Below are 23,141 nucleotides of genomic sequence, written 5' to 3' on the forward strand. Positions count from 1 at the left end.
ATGAGTAGTTTCTCAGCGTTGGAGGCAGAATGTTTGCATCAATTTGGAGTGGCACCGCGTAAGTCAGAGTGTAGAGGATGTTGTATAAAACTGACTTGGCTGCGGGAGCTAAAAGAAAACATTCAGTTGACTGATGAATTAAGTATACAGAGGTACGTGAAGTGCCATATTATGTTGCTGATCGGGACGATCTTGTTTGGGGATAAATCTGGGGCAGGTGTGCACTGGAAGTTTCTACCCTTGCTTCGTGATTTTGCCAGTATTGGACATTATAGTTGGGGTTCGGCATGCCTTGCACACCTCTACAGGGGGTTATGCAGGGCATCTCGTTATAATTGTAAGGAAATAGATGGTCCAATAACACTTCTGTTCGGTTGGGCTTGGATCCGACTGCCATATCTATCGCCGCTCCCCAGAGAACCCCACAATTTTCCATTAGCCAATAGGTAATGTTACGTTACAATCTACTCGTAGCTTTACATTTTAAATTCAGTTTAGCTAATTGAATATATGATATTAGGTGGCGTAACTGGGAGCATGGTGATCGACGATATAGATATTTGAATCTAGCTCACTTTAGGAAGGCCTTTGATGAACTCCAGGAAGGCCAGGTGTGGTTTACTTAAAGATTTATGATTTTAGGGCATTTTTATGAGGCATTTTTATTGTTATTGATGTTCTGGGTTGTATTCATGAGTATCTTTTATTTTTCCCAGTTTGTGTGGGTTGCATATGCTGTGGATCGCGTGGATCCGAACATAATTCCTCCTGAGATCTATATGCAATCGGTTGTGTGGTCCGCTACTGTTCCGTTGGTGTCATTTGAATGTATCGAGTGGCATGCTACCGATAGGTACAGGCGACAGTTCGGTTTCGTTCAGGGAGTACCTCAGCAGGAGCAGAATCTTGACAAGGCGCATGGAGAAGTACTGACTGGTCCTAAGAATCTTAACTGGGCCACAACACCGAGTCATTCAAGTTGGGTTATGCATTGGACAAACAGGTATCACTACGTTCTTTCTGAGCTTCCCATGCCTTCATAGCATCCATTGGAAACTTATATGTACAGGTACCGGTCAAAATATGGTGACCACTTGAACTTGTCGAATCTTGTGGGTCAAGAAAGTGATGACGATAATCAGGATATGGATGAGGGTAATCAGGATATGGATGATGGTGGTGAGGGTATGGATGAGGATAGTCAGGATGCGGATAATGACAATGAGGAACTGGAGCCACAGCCGAGTGACAACGTGCTGACGAAGGTTACTCAGAAAAAAGTGCCACGCATCTGAAGTCTCTCCCTCCACAATTGCAAACGCAATTGGGACGATATTGTTGTTGCCATCCTGACACTGCCACTAGTAGACAACCCTTGTACTTTCCATACAAGTGAGTCCCATCCACCTGGACAACTGGCTTACAATGTCTGAAAGCTCTAATGCAGGGGTAATAACTCCAAAAGACACGATGCAATACTCGAATATCAGTCACCAAGTCATCGCCTTGATATGCAGGCATAGTCTCAAAATGAACAACAGCTGACGGCTCCTTGTGACACATGGCCTCAAACCATATAGGCAACGCTTCGTACGATGCCTCCCAGCCTCCAAATATTTTTTCCACTGCCTTTTGCTTAGCCAACCATGCTTTCCGATAACTAACAGTGTAGTTGAACTTCGATTGCACCTCTGCTATAACCAATTTTACCTTTAAGGCGGGGTCAGCCTCAACCAACGGCTTAATTGCTTCTGCAATCGTGGTCGAATCCAGCTTAGAATGATCCTGAGAAATTGTTGCTCTAGTACATGTGTGACTGCCATTATACCTCCTTACAATCCAACAGTATTTCCGGCTGATCATGCTAACCCGGATAAGCCAATCACACCCTGACCCATACTGTGTACACTTCGCATAAAATGTCAACGGCTCAGACTCATACACCCGGTAATCTACGCTTCTTCGTATAGTATACTCTTTTATCGCCTTAATAACAGCTTCTCTGGAACTGAATTCCATCCCAACGGCAAATTCACCATCTGCGACAAAAGAAATTTCTGCGGACAGCCATACAACCAATTTTAAAAACATAAATATTTAAACATTCGAAAATAAAGGTAAAACAAATTTTTACTACATCAATTATAATAAAACCCTCCAAACTATTTATATTTAACTAATTTACTAACAAATACTTATTTGTATTCAACTAATCAACTAACAGATACTAATTTTAATTTAACTAATTTACTAGTTATATTTACTTAATTAACTAATAAATTCCTATTTATATTCACTTAAATTTAATTTAAAGAAATTTAACAAATTTAACAAATTTTAATTTAACTAACTTACTTATATTGACTTAATAACTTCGAATTTAACCAATTTTAATTAAACTAATTTACTACTTATACTTACTTAATTTACTAATAAATTCCTATTTATACTGACTTAAATTTAATTTAACTAACAAGTTAACAAATTTTAATTTAACTAACTTACTTATATTTACTTAATAACTTTCAATTTAACCAATTTTAATTAAACTAATTTACTAGTTATTATATTTACTTAATTTACTAATAAATTCCTATTTATATTGACTTAATTTTAATTTAACTAAATTTAACCAATTTAACAAATTTTAATTTAACTAATTTACTTATATTTACTTAATAAATTCCAATTTAACCAATTTTAATTAAACTAATTTACTAATAAATTCCAATTTATAATTACTTAATTTACTAAATTAACTCATAAATACTAACGGATATTTAACTAGTTTACTACTTAACCAATAAATTCTAATTTAAATTTAAGTAAATCAATAACTCTCTTATAAATTTACTATCTTAGAGTTAAATACACAAATAGGTAACCAATCTTTCGTATAATTATGGAGAATTACGTACCTGCATTGATATAATCCGGAAACTCCGGAACATGCATGGCTTCCAAATCCAAAACTCGCATGAATGATGGCTCCTCAAACGGCACATCGTTTGCCAGAGCAGTTGCCACATCAGACACATCTGGAGCTATAGCTCCGTCACCTGGAACCTCATCTCCATCTGGACTAACAATTTCGTAGTTGCTTTCGAACTCTTCTTCACTGTCGCTGTTGTAATCCTCCTGTAGAATATTCCGGTCGGCCTCAGATTGCTCAAACTCCACATACAACTCGATGAACGAGAGTTGACTCCGATTTTCAATATACATGGAAAACATATCTTGCATGCTCGCTTCGTCCGTTACATATTTCGTTTGAAACTGGACGAATCCACCAAACACTTGTATAGAATTTCTGTATAGAATACATGATATCCTTCTTGCCCTCTCAGAATGAATCTTTTCACAGATCACACCCTTGAACTCTTCAAATGAGATTGTAAAAGGAATCACCAAATCTAACGGATTTTCACAAACAAATGTTACTCCTTCAGATGTTTGTAATAAAATCTGACCAAAATAATACACCTTCAATAACACTCTGTCACTCATTTCTCTCAATCACATTAACAACCTCATAAACTTGAGTTTTAGATTTCTGGCTCCTTTAATAAACAAGTAATGAAAGAGAGGAACTAAAAACCAGATGACCGTTGAAGAAGGAGAAGAAGAAGATGCGAGAGTGATTGCTCTGATCCAGTTTTCACCAACTTTTATTTAAAGTCCCAACCAAATCGAACCATGCGATTACCTCAACTGAATTCAAAAAAATAATAAAAAAATGCATGTCGGACCCTCCGATTTCATAACACAAAAAAAAAAAAAACCAACACCACCAACAACTCGGATGGTACGATTTCCAACATCCAGAATTTCATCATCTCTCCTTCCCCAAATCGGACCTACCGATTTGCTTGCAAAACAGGACGCTCAAACAACTCGGACCGTCCGAGTTGTGGCACCTGACATTAGGAAAAAAGCTGCCCCACAATTGTGTATTGCGCTCCCATGCATCCATATCCAGATAACACACACACAAAGCCTCCATATCAATAAAAATGAGCCTCTTATTTCAGTCATTATCCTATATTGTAAACTCTAAATCCCAATCTCTAAATTATAAATCTTACTAACCTAAAATGATAAATTCTAAAATGTAATTTCTAGACTTTACACCTTCAAAACTAAATCATAGTTGCTCAACTCTAAACCTTAAACTCTTTATCATCATCAACCATAAACTCTAAATCCTTAAATCTAAATTATCAATCCTAGATCCTACATTGTAAATCTAAATCCTCATCCCTAAAGTGTAAATCCTAATGACTAAACTCTAACTACATTATCCTAAATCTTAGATCCTAAACCTTAAATATTTCACACTCAAATATCTAATCCGACAACCATAAATAATACTACCAAGACCTTTTTTTATTTTTATTTTTTTTCCTACTACACAACACCTATTTTTCACTGCCTCTTTTTAACAAAAGTAACAAATAATTATAAGAGGCATTATTATTTAAATTAATGATGATGAAAGATCGATTTTTGTATATTGTTTTTCATACTTGCTTTTAAAAAATCATCTTATTCTTAGTGTTTGTTTGGACGCCATTAAATCGATAAAAAATTATTTTTTCAATGAAAAATATCTTTTTTTAGTGTGTTTGGTAAATTTCTAATAATAAAAATAAAAGTACTAGAAAAATAAAAAAAAAAACATTTTTTTTTGATAAGTTACAATTTACATCTTTTTTTAAAAGATCTTTTTTCCTTAAAAAATAATTCTTTCACATAATAAATGAACAAAAAATACTTTTATCTTATTTTATTCAAACATAATTGCTAGATAAAAAGATCTTTTTACATAAGAAATCCAAATATAAAATCACTTTTACTTTTATGAAGGATCTTTTAAAAAAATATCATTTAAAAAAAATATTTTTCGAAAATAGTGTCCAAACAAGCCTTTAGTGTATGCATTGCTGCATAGGATAGAGATAATAGACACAAATAGTGATAAACTGATAATGGAGAAAAAAAAAAGTTGATCATTTTATTCTTTTCTCTATTCTCTGTTACAAAAACATTCCTAACAAAAAATAGCATACAATTGTTTTTGGATAACATACAAATTTAAAAACACTCATTACACGGACCAAATTTTTTAGCCCAACCTTCTCCAAAACTTGTCTATCTTTTTTTTTTTCCTTATCAATAAATCCAAAATCTATCAGTAGTGCACAAGCGGTTCTACAAATAAAAAAATCCAACCCAAACAACTAATCATCATTAATCATAACTTAAAGTCTAAACACATTAATCCATCTCATGTCAACAACATTCTGTTACTCTTGCAAAAGAATCAGCCCCTCCCTGCGCGTGTTGTACCCACTCCTGCACGCGTTCTTCTCTCCATCGTGACAAATCATTTCGGCAGCTGGTGAAATTTTAGGTCTTCGACACGCTAGTATTGGCCAAAAAGATAATGAGGACTAATAAGCAACAAATACCTACAATCAAGAACAGATCCCAGAAGCTTTCTAGTCCTAGGCTTGTAGAAGTACTTGTGCTGCATTGTTATTTGAATCTTGACAACTGCTTCCATTCAATCATGCATTCTCAATTCTTCTCATTTTGCCTCCTTCACTCACATTCAAGATTGCACGTGATATGTCTCCACTAGAAGTGACCCTTTTGAAAACACCTGAATATACATATCGTATATATATAAGAACACAAATTATGTATGTGTAGGTTCTCCGCTATTATCTTTATATAAAGATAATTGCACATGAGTAGTCATCAAACTAATAAAAGTTAAGCAGCTATTATTCTCTTGTGAAGATGTATAGTTAATAAAATATATCAAGAAAAAGTCTATGGGCTAGCAACTTTATCAAATTCTGACCATCATATAACCAGCAAAGAAAAGTGAGTCATTGGATGAAATCTCACACTAATCTCACACCATTAAAAACCTCATTGATGGCTATTTGATAGCTATAAATCCCAAAAATTACTGGCCCCTAGCATTCCTCATATATCAAATTATATGAAGATTTTAAATTTTTATTTTATGTGAAGACAACTACATGTGAAAAAAAAAATTAATAAAAATTTTAGTAATTATTTTTCTGTAAAAATAATAATTAAAAATAATTAAATATCAATTTAGTAAAACATATTAAATCATTTAAAAAATTTTAACTATCATTTTTACAACTACATGTAAATAATCACCGAATTATATATATAAAAAGTGGTGCGGTACGGTGGATAGATGGAACTTACAAAGCCAAAGCCACCAGTTTTAAATCTTGGATCAACCATCGCATACTTGGAGCAATAAGTTCCAAGAAGGTGCATCACATAAGGGACTTCGTCAAACGCCGCATCGATACCACCATTAGCACTTTCTTTTGTGAAGAGATCATTGCATTCTTCTGTAGATTTATATATCTTAAGCTGGTTTTCATGGAACCGCAAATCCTTCAAGATTTCATGAACAAAAGAAGCTTCTAAATAACCAACATTCAACTGATTCTTTAAGAGTTGATGAACATCTGTAAATGCTGGGCGAAGTCGTTCAACTGTTAAGAGAGAGGTAAGACTTGCAGTGTAGCTTTGAACCAGAATTTGAACTACAAAAACCCATAATTGCTCTCCAGGCCACTCTTTCTTCTGCATATCACAAAGTTAACATTTTCGATCATATGGTGAAAATTATCTTCATGTGAAGTTGATAATTAAAAGTCATTAGATGATAATTTAATCAAACCTGTTAAATTATTTAATCAACTGCAGGTGAGTTTTTATCTTTTTAAATAAGCAATTATTTAATTAAGAAGAATATATCAAAATCAAAGTGAGTAGACATAGACACATACGATGAGAAAATACCATGGTTGAGAAGGAAAACCATAGGCCAGTGCCAATTTGATAAGGCATAGGCCCTCTAAAACATTCATTGATTTGGTGTTTGTTCGGTAGGTCAGTTACCGGACGGTTCGGATCGCGATCCGGGATGTTGGTGGGGATTCGTCAGGTCGTGGACTGCCGATCGAAGGATGCGAGGTCCCGATGTCCCGTGCTCTTCGTGGAGAGAAGGGGGGTGTCACCTGCAAAGACACTCCGACGCTCTTGTCAGTAATGTGCAGGCGGAAAAGGTAATGTGATATGTGACGTACCTTGGGGGAAGAGCCAGTCTTCCCCTTATATACATGTCAGTGGTGGGCCCCATGGGGACAGGCCCATATCCTAAAGGATGCTGTCCCATAGCTGCGTGCGAGCCGTACAGAACGCGTGTCCGGGTCGGTTAAAGGATGCGTGGCCGGACCGGGTGGAGCTCGGGTCGGGTCGACCCGCGGGGATCTTCGGCCAGGCCGTAACAGTGCCCCCGACGCGCCAGTGATGGTCGTGAGGGCTATTGGTGGCACGTGATGTTCCCGTTTCGTGTGTTGTCGTCGAGTCGGCTGACCGTGGGAGAGACGCGTCTCTTGTGCGCGTGTCTCTTGGTTTGCTGAGGCGTCCGTTTGTCGCTTCGTTCTTCGCGCTGAGCATTAAATGCTCATAATGAGTTAAAAACCTTGTGCGCAAAGACCATTTTGCCCCTGCCTCTTTTCGCGCTCCTTGTGGTGGTTTTTAAACAGTTTCTTTCTCTTTTCCTCCTACTCCTGCTATTTTCACCTTCCTCTCTCCCTGATATCCAAAATTTCTTGTTCGAGCCCCCTCGCGCCTCTTTTTGTTCTCAAGTTCCTGCAATCAATTCAGGTAATTCTTGGTTCCTATTCTCTTGTGTTTACACTATGTTTTACTGCTGCGTAGTTGCTGTTTGTGATTGTTGCATGTTTGGTTTACTTTTGCCGAATGACTTTCCAATGTTGGGGTAGATGAATTAAGGGAGGGGTACCATTCCTGGGTAGGTTTTTAGGTGATTTGCGTGATAGGCGTAGCTTTTAACCGTATTTGGCCATGATTTGAGTTTGAAAAGGTGTAGTTTCTGGGTTTTTATGGGCTTCCGACCTCATAGACTGACGGAGTGGTACCCCGATGTAGGTATGCCTCGCATTGTCTCCCGGGCTTCTGCATCTGGCGCGGCCTACGACCTGTATGCCTGGGTAACTTCCGATATAAAGGACTCGCCCAACCAAATGGATCTGGTGGAGTTGACCGAGTTCTGGCAAGCCGGTTACTTGTGTGGGGGAACAGACGAGGAGGTCAACTATGAGGCCGCTGTTCCTGCCCCCAACGAGCGTATTTATGAGATCAATTTCCACTCTCCTCGTGTCCCCGATTGGATTTGGCTCTACAAATCTATGTTCACACAAGTCGGCGTTCGGATACCGCTTTCTGATTTCCAAATGGCGCTCCTCAACCGGATATCCGTCTCCCCCTCACAGCTCCATCCAAACAGCTGGGCCTCAATCCGCTGTTTCGAATTGGTTTGCGAATACCTCAAGCTACCGGTGTCGGTGGACGTCTTCCTCTTCTTCTTCAACCTTACTAATCCTTCCAAACAAGGGAAAGTGAGGAAGGGGTTCCTTTCTTTCCAATCTGCCTAGGGTAGGAGGATATTCGGCCTCTTCGAGGACTCCTACCATGGGTTCAAAGATAAGTACTTCAAAGTTTTCCCCGTCAAAGGTCGCCACCCCTTTTGGTTGTCGTTAGAGGGGGAGCGCCTTATCCCAACTTATTGGAGTTTTGGGGCGGGGTCGAACTCTTTCATTAAGGTGACGTATAAAAGGTTGTCGCCCGTAGATAAGCAAATAGCTGATGTACTTTCTGTTATTTTTGAAAAGAACCCCGTAAACCCCCATCTCCTCATGGGTGAACGGGAGGTCGCCAGGAGCTATATCCGTGAGTTGTCTTGTTTGCTTGCCTTCATTTTATTGTTGTTTTCTTTACCCGATCTAACGACTAATGCGTCTGTTGTTTGCTGCAGTGGAAATGTCTGCCACCGTGACCGGACTTGAGAATTTGGTGAAGACCTTTTTTGAAGTGAGTGACGACGAGAATGCCGAAGAAAAGGATGCCGGGAGGTCAGAGGGTCCTTCTGGGGAGAAGGAGAATCAGGCTGTGCCTTCTCCCCAGGATACCGGCGTGTCAGAGAAACAGACTGCAGGGGCCCAGGCTTCTCCTATTCGTGAGGAGGTGCCCGTTGAAGGGCATGCGTCTTTTACCCCCTTGTCGGACAGTGACGTGGAGCTCATCCATACTCCCAAGAGGCGGATGATGTCTTCCAGCCCGGAAGGGGCCCTCACTATTTTTTAATGGAAAGGAACTTTGATGCTACCAAATTTATTGACTCGCAGCTGATACCTGGGACGGAGGAGCATTTTCATGGGACTGAGCTGTCCGGGCAGGCGAGGTGGATGTACCGGACCTTGCTTCGTGGAGCCGTGATAGCTCGAAAGGCTGAATTCGAGTTGTCGGGAATGGAGGCGCTCCGGAGGAAGCTCGAGTCCTTTGTCAAAGCGAACAATGACTTCAAGGTCCAAGTTGAACTGCTCCAGGGCCAGCTGTCGGAGATGGGGGGAAAGCTCAGTGCTTCTGCGGAGAAAGCGTCGTCTGTTGCGGAGAAGTTGAAGGCGTCCGACGAGACCGTGGCCCGGCTGGTCGAGCGTGAGATGACCTTGGAGGGTCAGCTGAATGCCGCTCAGGGTCGGGTTGCCGCCTTGGAGAAAGAGCGGGAACAAGCCGTCTCAGAGGCAAAAACCGCTAAAGCTGAAGCCACAGAGCTTAAGAAGAAGCTCAAAATGACCAAGGAGCAAGGGAAGAACGCGATCTCCATGACCGAAGATGCCCTGAAGGCTCAGCTAAAGATCGCAGCTCCTGATTTCGACACGTCGGCAATTGGCGTTTTCAAGACTATCCAGGACGGAAAGATTGTTGTCATGTATTTACTGAACAACTTATTGCTCGTTTTATGTTTTAACACTTTATAAATTATGCTTATTCCGTCATTTGGCCGGGTTGCCGTTTACTATATTTGTTGCCGTTATTTCTCTCGGGGGTGGGCTCATGCCCGTTTTCCCGTTTTATGTTTGTTATGGCTTGGACCGCCGTGGTTGTGTTGTCGCCGTCATTGGCTTTGGCCGTAGGGAAGATGGCCCCCAGGGTGATCAGTCCCGGTCTGCCATTTTAAGGTGCTCTCGTGCGCAGCACACGTAGGGAAGTAGTAGACAAGTACGAAAATTTTTGACAAGTAGGAGTTAATCGTTAGCTAGGCAAATCAATCAATATGGCGAGTATTTGATAAAATAAAAAGGTAAATTATCATGCGAACAGAGCAAGTATTTACTATCTGTTTAGGTTCTCAGGTCGGTGAGTCGTCTGGTCATGAGTAGAACCTTCTTAGGTTACCCGCATTCCATGTTCTAGGTATTTCCTTGCCGTCGAGTCTTTCGAGCTTGTAGGCACCTTTTCCGAGCACCTCTTTAATCCTGTAGGGACCTTCCCAATTTGCCGCCAGCTTCCCTTCTCCAGGGGTCGGCACGCCGACGTCGTTGCGTCGTAGGACGAGGTCTCTTTCCTCGAAATCTCTTCTGAGGACTTTAGTGTTATAACGCAGGGCTATTTTTTGTTTTAACGCCGTTTCTGATAAGTGAGCCATCTCCCTTGTCTCCTCCACCAGGTCCTTTTCCACCGCTTCGTTCACACTTGCGAGCAGTAGCCGAGGGCTTGGTTCGCCGATTTCGACGGGTATAACCGCGTCGACCCCGTATGTTAGGCGGAAAGGAGTTTCCCCCGTGGCGCTTTGCTCGGTTGTCCGGTAGGACCACAGGACAGAAGCGAGCTCGTCGGCCCATGCTCCTTTCTTGTTCTCTAGGCGCTTCTTTAAGCCAAGTAGGATGACTTTGTTTGCGGCTTCTACTTGCCCATTTGTCTGGGGATGCTCTACCGAGGAGAACCTCTGTTTTATCTCCAGGCCAGAGAGGAATTCCGTGAACTTCTTGTCCGTGAACTGTGTCCCATTATTCGAGATGACGACCTCTGGGATACCGAAACGGGTTATTACCTGCCTCCACATGAACTTCCGGCGGTTGGAGGACGATATTGTGGCCAGTGGTTCAGCCTCTACCCATTTGGTGTAGTAATCAATAGCGACAATGAGGTATTTGACTTGTCCTGGGCCGACTGGGAAAGGTCCCAGGAGGTCTACTCCCCATTGTCCGAAAGGTCGAGTGGTCGTCAGTGAACTCAGCTCGGAGGCCGGTGCCTTGTGGAAGTTGGTATTTTGTTGACACTTTATGCACCTTTTGACAAATTCCTTTGAGTCTTTCATCATTGACGGCCAATAGTACCCGGCTCGGATGAGCTTCCTCGCTAGGGCTTTGCCCCCGATGTGGTGCCCGCAACACCCCTCGTGGACTTCTCTAAGTACATAGTCCGTCTGGTCGGGGTGTAAACATTTCAATAGGGGCTGGCTGAGTCCCTTTTTGAACAGTTGTCCTTGTATGATCGCATATCTGGCCGCCTCCCTTCTCAAAGTTTTGGCTGCTTTCTCATCGTCAGGTAACTTGCCGAGTTCCAGGAAGTTTATGATGGGGTCCAACCACGAGGGGCTTGACTCTGTCAGATGGAGAGCGACCGTTGGATCCTTCACCATGCCCTGGATGAGAGACCGGTTAACCGCTCCCGGCTTCGTGCTCGCTAGTTTGGACAAGAGGTCCGCCCGTGTGTTCCTTTCTCTTGGGACGTATTGGATCGTGACCTCTTGGAACTGACTTGTCATTTCTTTAACCTTTTCCAGGTATTTTTGCAGGAGGGGGTCCCGGGCTTGGTAGCTTCCGTTTACTTGGGAGGTGACGACCTGTGAGTCGCTGCATACTTCGACCTTCGTCGCCCCGACTTCACGTGCTAGTATTAGTCCGCTTAAGAGAGCTTCATATTCCGCTTGATTGTTCGACACAGGAAACTCGAACTTGGTCGATTGCTCGTAGATGACTCCTGCCGGGCTTTCTAAAATGACCCCTGCTCCCCCGGACGTTTGGTTGGAGGCCTCGTCCACGTGGAGCCTCCACCGTGTGCCCTTTTCCTCGGAGGGATCACCCGTTACCTCAACCAAGAAGTCAGCCATTGCCTGGGCTTTGATTGCGTGTCGGGGCTCATATTGCAAGTCGTATTGGGAGAGTTCGATGGCCCAAGTCATCATCCTACCAGCCAAATCAGGTTTTTGTAGTACTTGGCGAATTGCCTGGTCCGTTCTCACGACTATACGGTGACCCTGGAAGTATTGCCTTAACCTTTGGGAGGAAGTTAGGAGTGTCAAAGCCAGCTTTTCCAGTTTGCTGTACCTCAGCTCGGCTCCTTGTAGAGCCCTACTCACGAAGTAGACTGGCTGCTGAGCTTTCCCTTCTTCTATTACGAGCACCGCTGCAAGCGCTTTCTCTGTTACTGCCAGGTAGAGGTAGAGTGATTCTCCGGCCTTGGACTTCCCGAGCACCGGGGGACACTGCTAGGATTTCCTTGAAGTGGTTGAATGCCTCCTCGCACGCCGGGGTCCATTCGAATGCTATTCCCTTTTTCATCAGATTGAAGAAGGGCAGGGCTTTTGCTGCCGACGCACCGAGGAAACGGGATAATGCCGTCAGTCTCCCCGCCAATCGTTGGACATCTTTGATACAACCTGGGCTCTTCATCTGGAGAATCGCTTGGCACTTCTCGGGGTTGGCTTCTACCCCTCTTTGGGTGATCATGAATTCCAAGAACTTTCCGGCCTCTATGGCAAAGGCGCATTTGAGCGGGTTAAGCCTCATGCCGTGTTGCCGGAGGGACGCAAATACACCTCCCAGGTCGTTCAGAAGATCGTCTGGTCGTGTGGTTTTTGCGAGGATGTCGTCCACGTAGACTTCAACTGTCTTGCCTATAAGCTCACTGAATATCTTGTTCATCAATCTCTGGTATGTGGCGCCAGCATTTTTCAGACCAAATGGCATTACTTTGTAGCAATAGGTCCCTCCTGGCGTTATGAACGCCGTTTTTTCCTCGTCGGGTCGGTGCATCGGTATCTGGTTGTATCCAGAATAGGCGTCCATGAAGCTCAGATACCGGTACCCCGCAGCTGCATCGACGAGTGCGTCAATGTTTGGCAGGGGGTAGCAGTCCTTAGGACATGCCTTATTGAGGTCAGAGTAGTCTACACACATTCTCCACCTCCCATTGTGCTTCTTTACCAAAACTACGTTCGACAACCAGGTCGAGTAGTCCAATTCCCGGATAAACCTTGCTTCAAGGAGGCTGGCCGCCTGCCTGGCCACCTCCTCTGCCCTTTCCTGCGACATCTTTCTCTTCCTCTGGGCTATTGGCTTGGCTTCAGGTTTGACGGCCAGATGGTGTGACATGAGCTGGGGATCTATCCCTGGCATGTCGGCTGGCGTCCAAGCGAAGAGGTCGGCATTGGCTCTGATCATCTCCATCAGAGGCTCCTTTAATTCATGGGGGAGGTTTCTGTTTATGAACGTGAACTTCTCGTCCCCGTCACCAACCCTAAATTTTTCCAAATCCCCTTCTGGCTCAGGTCTGGGCTTATCTTCTATCCTGGCGTCCAAGTCGGCGAGGAAAACTCCTGAAGCTTCTTTGGAATTTTTCCTGAGAGAGAGGCTGGCGTGGTCGCAGGCGACCGCCGTTTCCAAGTCTCCCCTGATGGATCCTACAGATCCGTCATCAGCAACAAACTTCATCACGAGCAGCTTTGTACTAATGGCAACCCCCAGGTCGTTGATGGCTTTCCTCCCCAAGATAATGTTGTAGGCTGTGGAATCTCGTAAGATTACAAAATCTGCCATCACAGTCCTTCACCTTTGCCCTTGCTCAACGGAGGTCGGGAGCGAGATGATTCCATCCGGCTTGATGAAGTGGTCTCCCAATCCTACCACACAGTGCTGGTGGGTCACCTGATCGGTATCTCATAGTCCCAGGGCATTAAAGACGTTTCGAAACATGATGTTCGAATCTGCCCCGTATCCACCAGGATCCGTTTGACGAGGCCGGTTCCGACCCTGGCCGTGATGACCATGGGAGGACTTTCAGGCATCTCATCGAACCATTGATTTTCGGGGCCGAAGGAGATGGGTGGGAGTCCTCGAGAACCTCTGGCAGACGAGGAGGAGACTGCGAGGACCTTGGCATCTTTTTCTGTGCTGATTTCGACCTTGGGGCGGAGTTTCTCGCTGTTACTACGTTCACCACCGTGAGACCGTGGTCGTCCCTCTCTGGCTCTCGGCGTTGTCTTACTGCCCGGGAGCCGTCTTCGCCTCCATGATCCCGATTGCGTCTCCTCGGCTCCCTTATAAGATGGGAGAAATTGGCAAGTTTTCCGTCCCTGATTGCCTGCTCCAGGGCGTCTTTTAGGTCGAAGCAGTCTTGGGTTTTGTGTCCGTATCCTTTATGATATTCGCAGTAGAGGCTCTTATCTCCCCTCGTCCTGCCCTTCAGTGGTTGGGGTTTCGTCAGTATCCCCTTCTCTGCTATCTGTTGGTAAACTTCCGTGATCGGTGCCGTGAAGGGGGGTGTAATTAGTGAATTTCCTGACTCGGGGGAACGGCTTCAAGGCTTTGCCTGGCTCGCCGTCCCTGGCGTGTTCCCTTGGTTTCTCTCTGCCTTCGTAGTGCCGGGCTTGGTTGTAGGCGGGCTACCGTTTATTGGCAGCCACGACTCGGCTCACCTCCTCGTCGTTGATATACTCCTTGGCCACGCACTGGATCTCTTGCATTGTCCAGACTGGCTTTGTGGTAAGGTGTTTCCTGAAGTCCTCATTCAGGAGCCCATTCGTCAAGCATAAACTCGCTACTGAGTCCGTCAAACCGTCAATTTCCAAACACTCGTTGTTGAAACGGTCCAAGTATTTCCTGGTCGGCTCCCCGGCTCTCTGGGTCACCCCTAGCAAATTGATCGGGTGCTTGGCTTTGGCGATCCTGGTTGTAAACTGAGCCAGGAAGGTATGGCTGATGTCGGAGAATTGGGTCACCGAGCCCTGCGGGAGGTTATTGAACCACCGTATTGCAGGTCCCGCCAAAGTGACCGGGAAGGCGCGACATCTTACCTCATCCCCTACTCCTTCTAAGTTCATCCTGGCCTCGAAGGCCGTTAGGTGCTCCAGGGGGTCCTGCGTTCCATCGTACCTCATGTCCGTCGGCTTGTCAAAATGCTTTGGCAGCCGGACCTCGAGTATGGAGCGGTGGAATGGGGTGGCTCCTATTATCACGTGTCCCCGGGTATTCGTTCTGCCTTCGTCGTTCTCCCGACGGGCATCTTCGTCCCCTCGATTCGTGGTACGCCGCCCTTTGCGCCTGGCGTAAATGACGGGGTCGTGACGCCTTCTCGCGCGTCCTCTCTCCCCAGTGCTTTTTGATTCGCCCTGGGGGCTAGGCGTGTGCCGGGAGCGGCTCCTAGAGCGAGAACGGGAATGACTCTGTTCCGGGGTGCGCTGGTCGCGTTCCCTGTCCGGTAATCGGCGCTCCAAGTCTTGCATTCTATGGCGTAGCTCTTGCATTATTCTGGCGTGGTTGTCGCCAGTCCCCCCGAAGGGGCGTCTCTCGTGCGCCTGGGTTGCGTCCCTCGGGGGATCTCGGATGTTGTCGGGTTCCCGTCCTGGCGGTGTCCCCTCCGGGTACGGGCTCGCGGCTTGCCTCCGTTTCGACTAGCACGAAGTCCATGGAGCGTCCCCACAGACGGCGCCAATGTTCGGTAGGTCGGTTACCGGACGGTTCGGATCGCGATCCGGGATGTTGGTAGGGATTCGTCAGGTCGTGGACTGCCGATCGAAGGATGCGAGGTCCCGATGTCCCGTGCTCTTCGTGGAGAGAGGGGGGTGTCACCTGCAAAGACACTCCGACGCTCTTGTCAGTAATGTGCAGGCGGAAAAGGTAGTGTGATATGTGACGTACCTTGGGGGAAGAGCCAGTCTTCCCCTTATATACATGTTAGTGGTGGGCCCCCCATGGGGACAGGCCCATATCCTAAAGGATGCTGTCCCATAGCTGCGTGCGAGCCGTACAGAACGCGTGTCCGGGTCGGTTAAAGGATGCATGGCTGGACCGGGTGGAGCTCGGGTCGGGTCGACCCGCGAGAATCTTGGGCCAGGCCGTAACAGTGTTCAAGTACCCAAACAACAAATCCTATTAAAATAAAGGTAAAAATATTGTTACCCAAAAGTCCCATGTCAATGGATTCAAGAAGGCCCATGCATTCTTCTTTCTATTGTCTCTTACTGGAACAACCATAGTCACACCAGATTTTGTGTACGGCAATGTGAAATCGACATATTTGGACCTGTTTCCCGTAATCATTGTGTTCCCACCACAGCATCAAACTTCTGCGCCAATAGACATGCATGGCTTCACAATCAGATTAAACTCATGAATAATAATGGTACATTGATTTCAATGTCTAAATATGAATTTAATTGTGATATAGTTTTAATGGTAGAAAAATATATCTGTATCCAATTATGTAATATCGTATTAGTAAAAATAATTAATTTTTATATCGACTACATGAATAATCATCTAAAAATAGATATGATTAGATTATAGTAAAATATCTTACACTCTTGTTATATCAAAATTAAACGCGTTTAAATAAACTTGGGTGATCAAATCATCATATGTTCCTGCCATCTCATTGTTGGAATTTTCAAATGGAATGAATTCAAATGGAAGGGCATAAGGCAACGCTTCTTGTTACCATGGTACAAAGAGTTTTAGGAAAGAAACGAAGAATTATTTAGAAAAGTATTATTTGTTATTCATATTTCTCATTTTTTATTACAAAGTTCTTATCAATATATAGATCAAGAGTACGCTAAGAGTACACTCGTTATGGAATAATATCCTAATAAATTACATTGATTTTTTTCTAATCCTCTTTGATATTTTTCTGATTTTGTTCCCTAATTATGATATTCTAATACTCCCCCTCAAGGTGAGTAGTGGGATCACCAATACTCAGCTTGGTTAGAACTTTAGCAAGGGCTTGTCTTAAAAGAATATCAGCCAACTGGTCTTCTGATCTCACAAATGGAAGCTCAATAATTTCATTCTCAATTTTTTCTTTGATAAAGTGTCGATCCACCTCAACATGTTTTGTTTTATCATGTTGTACAGGATTCTCTAAAATGCTGATTGCGGCTTTGTTGTCACATTTCAACTGGCTTGTCGATTGTGGTGGAAACCCAATCTCAGTCATCAATTGTCTTATCCACAATACTTCAGTTATGCCTTTAACGATCCCTCGAAATTCTGCCTCAGCACTTGAAAGAGCTACAACTTTCTACTTCTTGCTTTTCCAGGTTACCAGGTTGCCTCCAACAAGTGTAAAGTAACCAGCTGTTGATCTTCTATCATTTGGGTTGCCCGCCCAATCTGCGTCAGTGTATGCCTCAACCTTCAAATGGTCATTCCTTTTGAAAATGATTCCACTTCCTGGAGCTCCCTTCAAATATCGAACTATCCGCATAGCAGCTTCCATATGATCTTCTTGTGGCTTATGCATAAACTGACTTACTATTCCCACAGCATAAGCTATGTCAGGCCGAGTATGTGATAAGTAAATTAGTTTTCCAACCAGTCGTTGGTACCTTTCCTTATCTCCTAGGGTGGCACCTTCTACCATCTTTAACTTGTGATTAACTTGTATGGGCGTATCTATTGGTTTGCAATCCACCATTCCTGTTTCTGCCAGAAGGTCCAAAATGTACTTTCTTTGGGAGATAAAGATTCCTTTACTGGATCGTAGAACCTCTATTCCTAAGAAATATTTTAGTCCTCCCAAATCCTTCATTTTGAAGTCTGTAAATAGGTTCCTTCTCAATTTTGCAATTTCTTCAACATCACTTCTCGTTATGATCATATCATCCACATAGATTATTAGGCAAGTGATTAAATCTCCCCATTTTTTCAAAAAAAGGATATGATCAGAGTTGCTTTGCTTGTACCCATACCTTTTCATGGCAACTGTAAATCTTCCAAACCAGGCACGTGGAGATTGTTTAAGCCCATAAAGAGCCTTCTTTAATCGAAAAATTTCATGTTTTCCAAATCCCGTTGAGAAACCTGGAGGAGCTTCCATGTACACTTCTTCTTTCAACTCTCCATGCAAAAAAGCATTCTTGACGTCAAATTGGTGGAGTGGTCAGTCTTCATTTGCTGCTATTGAAAACAACACCCTGATAGTATTAATCTTTGCAACCGGTGAAAAAGTATCAGTGTAGTCGATACCATAGGTCTGTGTATAACCTTTGGCCACCAACCTTGCCTTGTACCGTTCAATAGTGCCATCTGCCTTGTGTTTAATGGTGAAAACCCATTTGCACCCGACTGGCTTTTTTTCTGTCGGTAGGATACACTTTTCCCAAGTTCCATTCTTCTCTAGAGCGTCCATTTCTGTATTCATGGCTTTTCGCCATTCAGCTTTCGCATTGGCCTTTCGGACAGTTCTTGGAATGTCTTCTGTTAAGAGTCTGGCGGAAAAAGTCTTTACAACATCTGCTATTCCTTCTCTAGCCACTCTTATTGGGTATCTTGAGTTACGGAAAACATGTTCTGGTGAGTACCGATCAGGAGGAATCCCTCTGTTTCTTCTTGGAGGAAGAATTAAGGTATTGGGCTCTGGTTCTTCATGTTCCAGTGCTATACTGTTATTGTTAGTGGCCTCATTAAAAACAGGGAGTAAATTATCAGATTGACAATTACTTACCTCTTGTCTGACATTCTCAAAAGGACTCTCACTGGTTGTATGTACCGAGTTATTTTCTACGTTGAGTGAAGTATGCTCGGTGGCTCCATCTACTTGCTCTGTTTGAACAGTTTCTAGGCAACAAAGGTTATTTAGCCAACTTGGTGGTTCTTTATTGTTCTCCCCCTAAATTCCATGTTGGCGGCTAAAATAAAATTCGGATTCTAAAAAATCACAATCCATGGTCACATGAATACGACGAGTGATTGGATTGTAGCACCTATACCCCTTTTAGTGTGTAGCATACCCAACGAAAATACATTTTTCTACACAAGGATCAAGTTTGGTTCTATTGGCTTTGGAAATATGGACAAAGACGGAACATCCAAATACCCGAGGTGGTAAGGTTAGAATAGGCGGGATTGCAGTTTGAGTAGCCAAGACTTGTAAGGGTGTTTTGTGGTGGAGAACTTGGGTAGGTAGGCGATTTAGTAAGTAGGCAGAGGTCGCTATAGCTTCAGGCCAAAAAATTTTTGGAATGTGTGCATCAAAAAGCATGGCTCGGGTCATCTCAAGTAACTTACGATTTCGCCGCTCAGCCACACCATTTTGTTGGGGTGTATTTGGGCAGGAAGTTTGATGAATAAGACCATTTTTCATAAAAAAATCGCGCATTGACTGGTTTATAAATTCCCCACCATTATCTGAGCGAAGTACTTGGATTTTCTTGTTGAATTGAGTTTGAATCATTTGGTAGAAAGCAAAGAACTTATCAGGTACTTCAGATTTGTGTTTTAAAAAATATACCCAAGTCATGCGAGAGAAATCATCCACAAATAACACAAAATATTAAAAATTATTATGGGAAATAGGAGCTGGACCCCACACATCTGAGTGTATTAGAGAAAAAATAAAATTGACTCTAGTGTTGGTTGGAGGAAAAGAAACTCTGTGATTTTTTGCACGAATACAAGTTTCACATATGAGGGGTTCAATACTACTTGTAAAAAGACTAGGAAATAGTAACTTGAGGTACCCAAATGAAGGATGTCCGAGACGCCTGTGCCATAACCAAAGTTGTCTAGTAACCGTTCCGTGAGCAAGCATGGCATGACCCTGGTGTGCTACTTCATCAACGTAGTAAAGGCCTTCTCGCTCAATACCACGCCCAATGATCTCCTTCGTAAGAATGTCCTGTAAAAGACAAAAGGTAGAGTACATGAGTACCACACAATTTAGTTCCTTTGTTACTTGGCTAACAGACAATAATTTTGATGATAGTTCAGGGACATATAGGCAATTTTTTAATTTCAATTTTTCTGAAAAAATAATGGAGCTTCCTCCTTTAACATCAATTAATTCCCCACTAGCTGTTTCAATATGAGCTTTTGAGAGTATAGTCAAGCTATTAAAATCATGGAGGTCATGAGTCATAGTATCAGTAGCCCCACAATCGAAAATCCAATCATTTATCTTTTTAATTGGATTCTGATTTTGGGTATCCCCTTTATATTGAGTCGCGGTCTGGGCTGAGCAGGCATGGAGTTCAGTAGTCCTTACCCTTACCGTCGCTGCTGTCTTGCCATAGTGACTTGCTTCCTCTCTTCTGGCCTCGCCACCGCTGCTCTGGGATGCTCACGACTCCCTTATTCTGATTTCTTGATGACTTGGGATTATTTTTCCACCAATCTGGGTAACCCACAATATTAAAGCAGTTTTCTTTGGTGTGTTTCTTCTTCCACCAATTGCTTTTTTCATCAGAGTTGCCCATAATGGATAATCATATCCGTTTAGTTTGAAACCAATTGACAAATTGTCGGAATTGGTTTGTGATGATCGCATTCCAAAATTATTGCGTAACATATTTGCAATTTGTAAAGAAATGGTTAATTTTGAGTCCCTAGAACCTAACTCTGCTTTGATACCATGGTACAAAGAGTTTTAGGAAAGAAACGAAGAATTATTTAGAAAAGTATTATTTGTTATTCATATTTCTCATTTTTTATTACAAAGTTCTTACCAATATATAGATCAAGAGTACGCTAAGAGTACACTTGTTATGGAATAATATCCTAATAAATTACATTGATTTTTTTCTAATCCTCTTTGATATTTTTCTGATTTTGTTCCCTAATGATGATATTCTAAATTCTAATACTTCTACCACAACATTAAACACATCAATGCAGAACCCGGTGACCTTTGTAGAATTGGTAATAGGATCATGGATTACTTTCACAAATTCAGAGAAGCCATTATCTTTCACTGGACTCCTATCTTTAACTTGTTACCATTTGTAGGAATTTCCCATCCCTTTGGAACAGAGTAAGAGTCCTCTGGCCATAGAATTGTTCTTAGATTCTCCTTAGAAGTTGAATTATTTGCATCCATGTCTCTGATTAGTCCCTTCTGTGGTGTCCAAAATCCAATGTTCCTCTCACTATTACCAATCACATTAACTATCTCAAATGGTGATGCTTCTAACTTCCCACCAGGCCACCACCCACTACTTTGAACTCACCATCAACACCTTTGAATCTAACATTTGATAAAGCTTCCCTCAGCTTCTCGCCGTTTCGCGAAACGCCAAAGTTTTCAAGATCAGTCACGTTGCTGGAGTTGTTGCTCACATTAGTGAAGCCGAAAACAGTGTTGTCAAGCTTCTCAGCTGCCATGGCTAATGCAGCAGTAGCATCATAGGCCCATATTCCAAAAACATCCAAATTAACATCAACAGGTGTTGGATTGTCTCTTAAGAACTCTCTTTTCCATCGAGCTCTAAAATCAAGAAGCTGTTTTGTTCTTGGAATATAAGGCCTAACACCCAGCACACCTTCCATGGATTTCATAACCCAAGAGTCCAATGAGTTAAAGAGATTAGCGATTCCAGCAGTCACAATCCAAACATAACCTTCATCCATCATTCCAATGTCTTTGGCAATGGTGAAGAGACGAGAGGCAAGACGGGATGTCATGTGAACAACAAAGACTCCAGTTTGCATAGTCATGAGCTTGTAGAGCTCTCTCTCAATGGCATCATTTGTGGCTGAGAAATCAATGGCGCTGAGATAAGGAACACGAATGTATGCTTTCTGAAATGAATTGGTTAGGGATGCAATGAGTCCTTCGCCATAACCGTTGTCCACGTATATTGGAACCACTTGTTTCCACCCAAAAGCTTGAACAATGGCGCTTATGGCCTCGACTTGAGTGAAATAATAATCTTTCTTTGCAATTTGGAACAAGTATGGGGTGTGGAGTGATGAGAGAGAAGGGCTCATTTCTGAGAACGTGAGAATGGGCACGTGCGCTTTATCTCCGAGGTTGATCACAAACATGGCTTCCATTGTTGTGATTGGTCCTATCACAGCTACCACTTGCTCATTCTTTATAAGGTCCACACCTACATCGTCGTAAAAATAGAAAAAAATGCTAGTTAGTCAATATTTAATCAAAGAGAAACTCTTGAGACAGTAACTTTTAGTTTTAGTATTTTTTATTATTATTTAGTTGGTATAAATACTAAATTATTTTTAATAAATAAATTTTATTAATTTATATATATAAATTTTGCAAAATATATGTGTAAATATAAAAGATATTGATTTATGTGTATAAAATTATGATAAATATAAATATAAATTATATATTTTTTGTGTGTAAAATATCTATAAATATAAATACAAATTATTATTGATTAAATACTAACACAAAATAATATTGCATTATTATTGTTCTTTAATCAATATTTTCATGCGTATATTTTCTTTCTATTTTCATTTCAATTTTTATTCTCATTCTTTTATTACAATTTCACTATATATATATATATATATATATTTTTTTTTGTGAGTATATATTTAAACAGGTTTTTAAAAAATTTTAAAATATTTTTGTTTTTAAAATTTTTTTTATTACATTGAGGTCTCTAAAAGTACATAGATAGGTTCTTCCGTCACAATTTTAATGATCTATTTGTCTAAGAGAAAATAATGGAACTGATTAATGTAAAGATTTATATGTCTTACTTTTATAAAATTAAGAAACCTCAACGTAATAAAATTTTTCTGGAGACTAAAATGTTCCAGGTAAAATTTTTTAGAGACTTATTTGAGTATATCCTCTATATTTGTTAAGGGTGTGATACTACAAAACAAGATACAAGATAGTGATAAAGATAGCAAGAGTTAGTTAAGTCTGTTTCTTGTAAAGAATGTCAAGATAGATAAGTTAGTTTTGCTGAGTATGTGTAGCAGCAGGTAGTATAAATACTTAAATAGGTTTAATATGTATCCTTAAGATTAGTACACTTTTTTCAATGAAATACAAAGCATAGAAGTATATTCAGTCACTCTCATTCCTATGCTCTCTTTCTTTCTTCTTTATTAAACACAATCTAATCCTGCAACTCAGCAATTCTGCCATTAATCAGAACGAAGCTCAATTCTGTTCCTCAGTTTCTTGAAATGCAAGCTAGCTATTCTTCCTTCAATATTGTTCTCTTG

General features: G+C 42.1%; 2 protein-coding genes and 1 pseudogene across 2 annotated transcripts; 1 reads left to right on the top strand and 2 right to left on the bottom strand.

The window, feature by feature from the left end:
* On the top strand, positions 1-1,295 carry LOC148573348 (serine/threonine-protein phosphatase 7 long form homolog). Its single transcript, XM_088505742.1, has 4 exons — positions 1-446; positions 521-611; positions 717-1,003; positions 1,070-1,295. Exons 1-4 carry the CDS (start codon positions 1-3, stop codon positions 1,293-1,295), a joined length of 1,050 nt encoding a protein of 349 aa, XP_088361868.1.
* A 125-nt stretch (positions 1,296-1,420) lies between these two features.
* Positions 1,421-3,507, bottom strand: LOC110269199 (uncharacterized). The gene is made up of 3 exons (XM_088505743.1): positions 2,919-3,507; positions 1,480-2,057; positions 1,421-1,438 (listed from the first exon to the last, which is right to left on the bottom strand). The coding sequence occupies exons 1-3, from the start codon at positions 3,505-3,507 to the stop codon at positions 1,421-1,423; spliced, it is 1,185 nt and encodes a 394-aa protein (XP_088361869.1).
* A 1,902-nt stretch (positions 3,508-5,409) lies between these two features.
* LOC107627040 (glutamate receptor 2.2-like) lies at positions 5,410-22,994 on the bottom strand (annotated as a pseudogene).
* Between the last annotated feature and the right edge of the window lie 147 nt (positions 22,995-23,141).

This window comes from Arachis ipaensis, chromosome B2 (assembly GCF_059453495.1).
Source record: "Arachis ipaensis isolate K30076 ecotype BB chromosome B2, ASM5945349v1, whole genome shotgun sequence".
NCBI lineage: Eukaryota > Viridiplantae > Streptophyta > Magnoliopsida > Fabales > Fabaceae > Arachis > Arachis ipaensis.

What these genes read in the sequence shown, in the direction of transcription:
- LOC148573348 (XM_088505742.1), top strand. Translation starts at nt 1, where the DNA reads ATGAGTAGTTTCTCAGCGTTGGAGGCAGAATGTTTGCATCAATTTGGA. An exon ending in ATGAACTCCAGGAAGGCCAG is followed by an intron (nt 612 to 716) that starts GTGTGGTTTACT and finishes TATTTTTCCCAG; the next exon opens with TTTGTGTGGGTTGCATATGC. An exon ending in GTTATGCATTGGACAAACAG is followed by an intron (nt 1,004 to 1,069) that starts GTATCACTACGT and finishes TTATATGTACAG; the next exon opens with GTACCGGTCAAAATATGGTG.
- LOC110269199 (XM_088505743.1), bottom strand. Translation starts at nt 3,507, where the DNA reads ATGAGTGACAGAGTGTTATTGAAGGTGTATTATTTTGGTCAGATTTTA. An exon ending in TCCGGATTATATCAATGCAG is followed by an intron (nt 2,058 to 2,918) that starts GTACGTAATTCT and finishes GGCTGTCCGCAG; the next exon opens with AAATTTCTTTTGTCGCAGAT.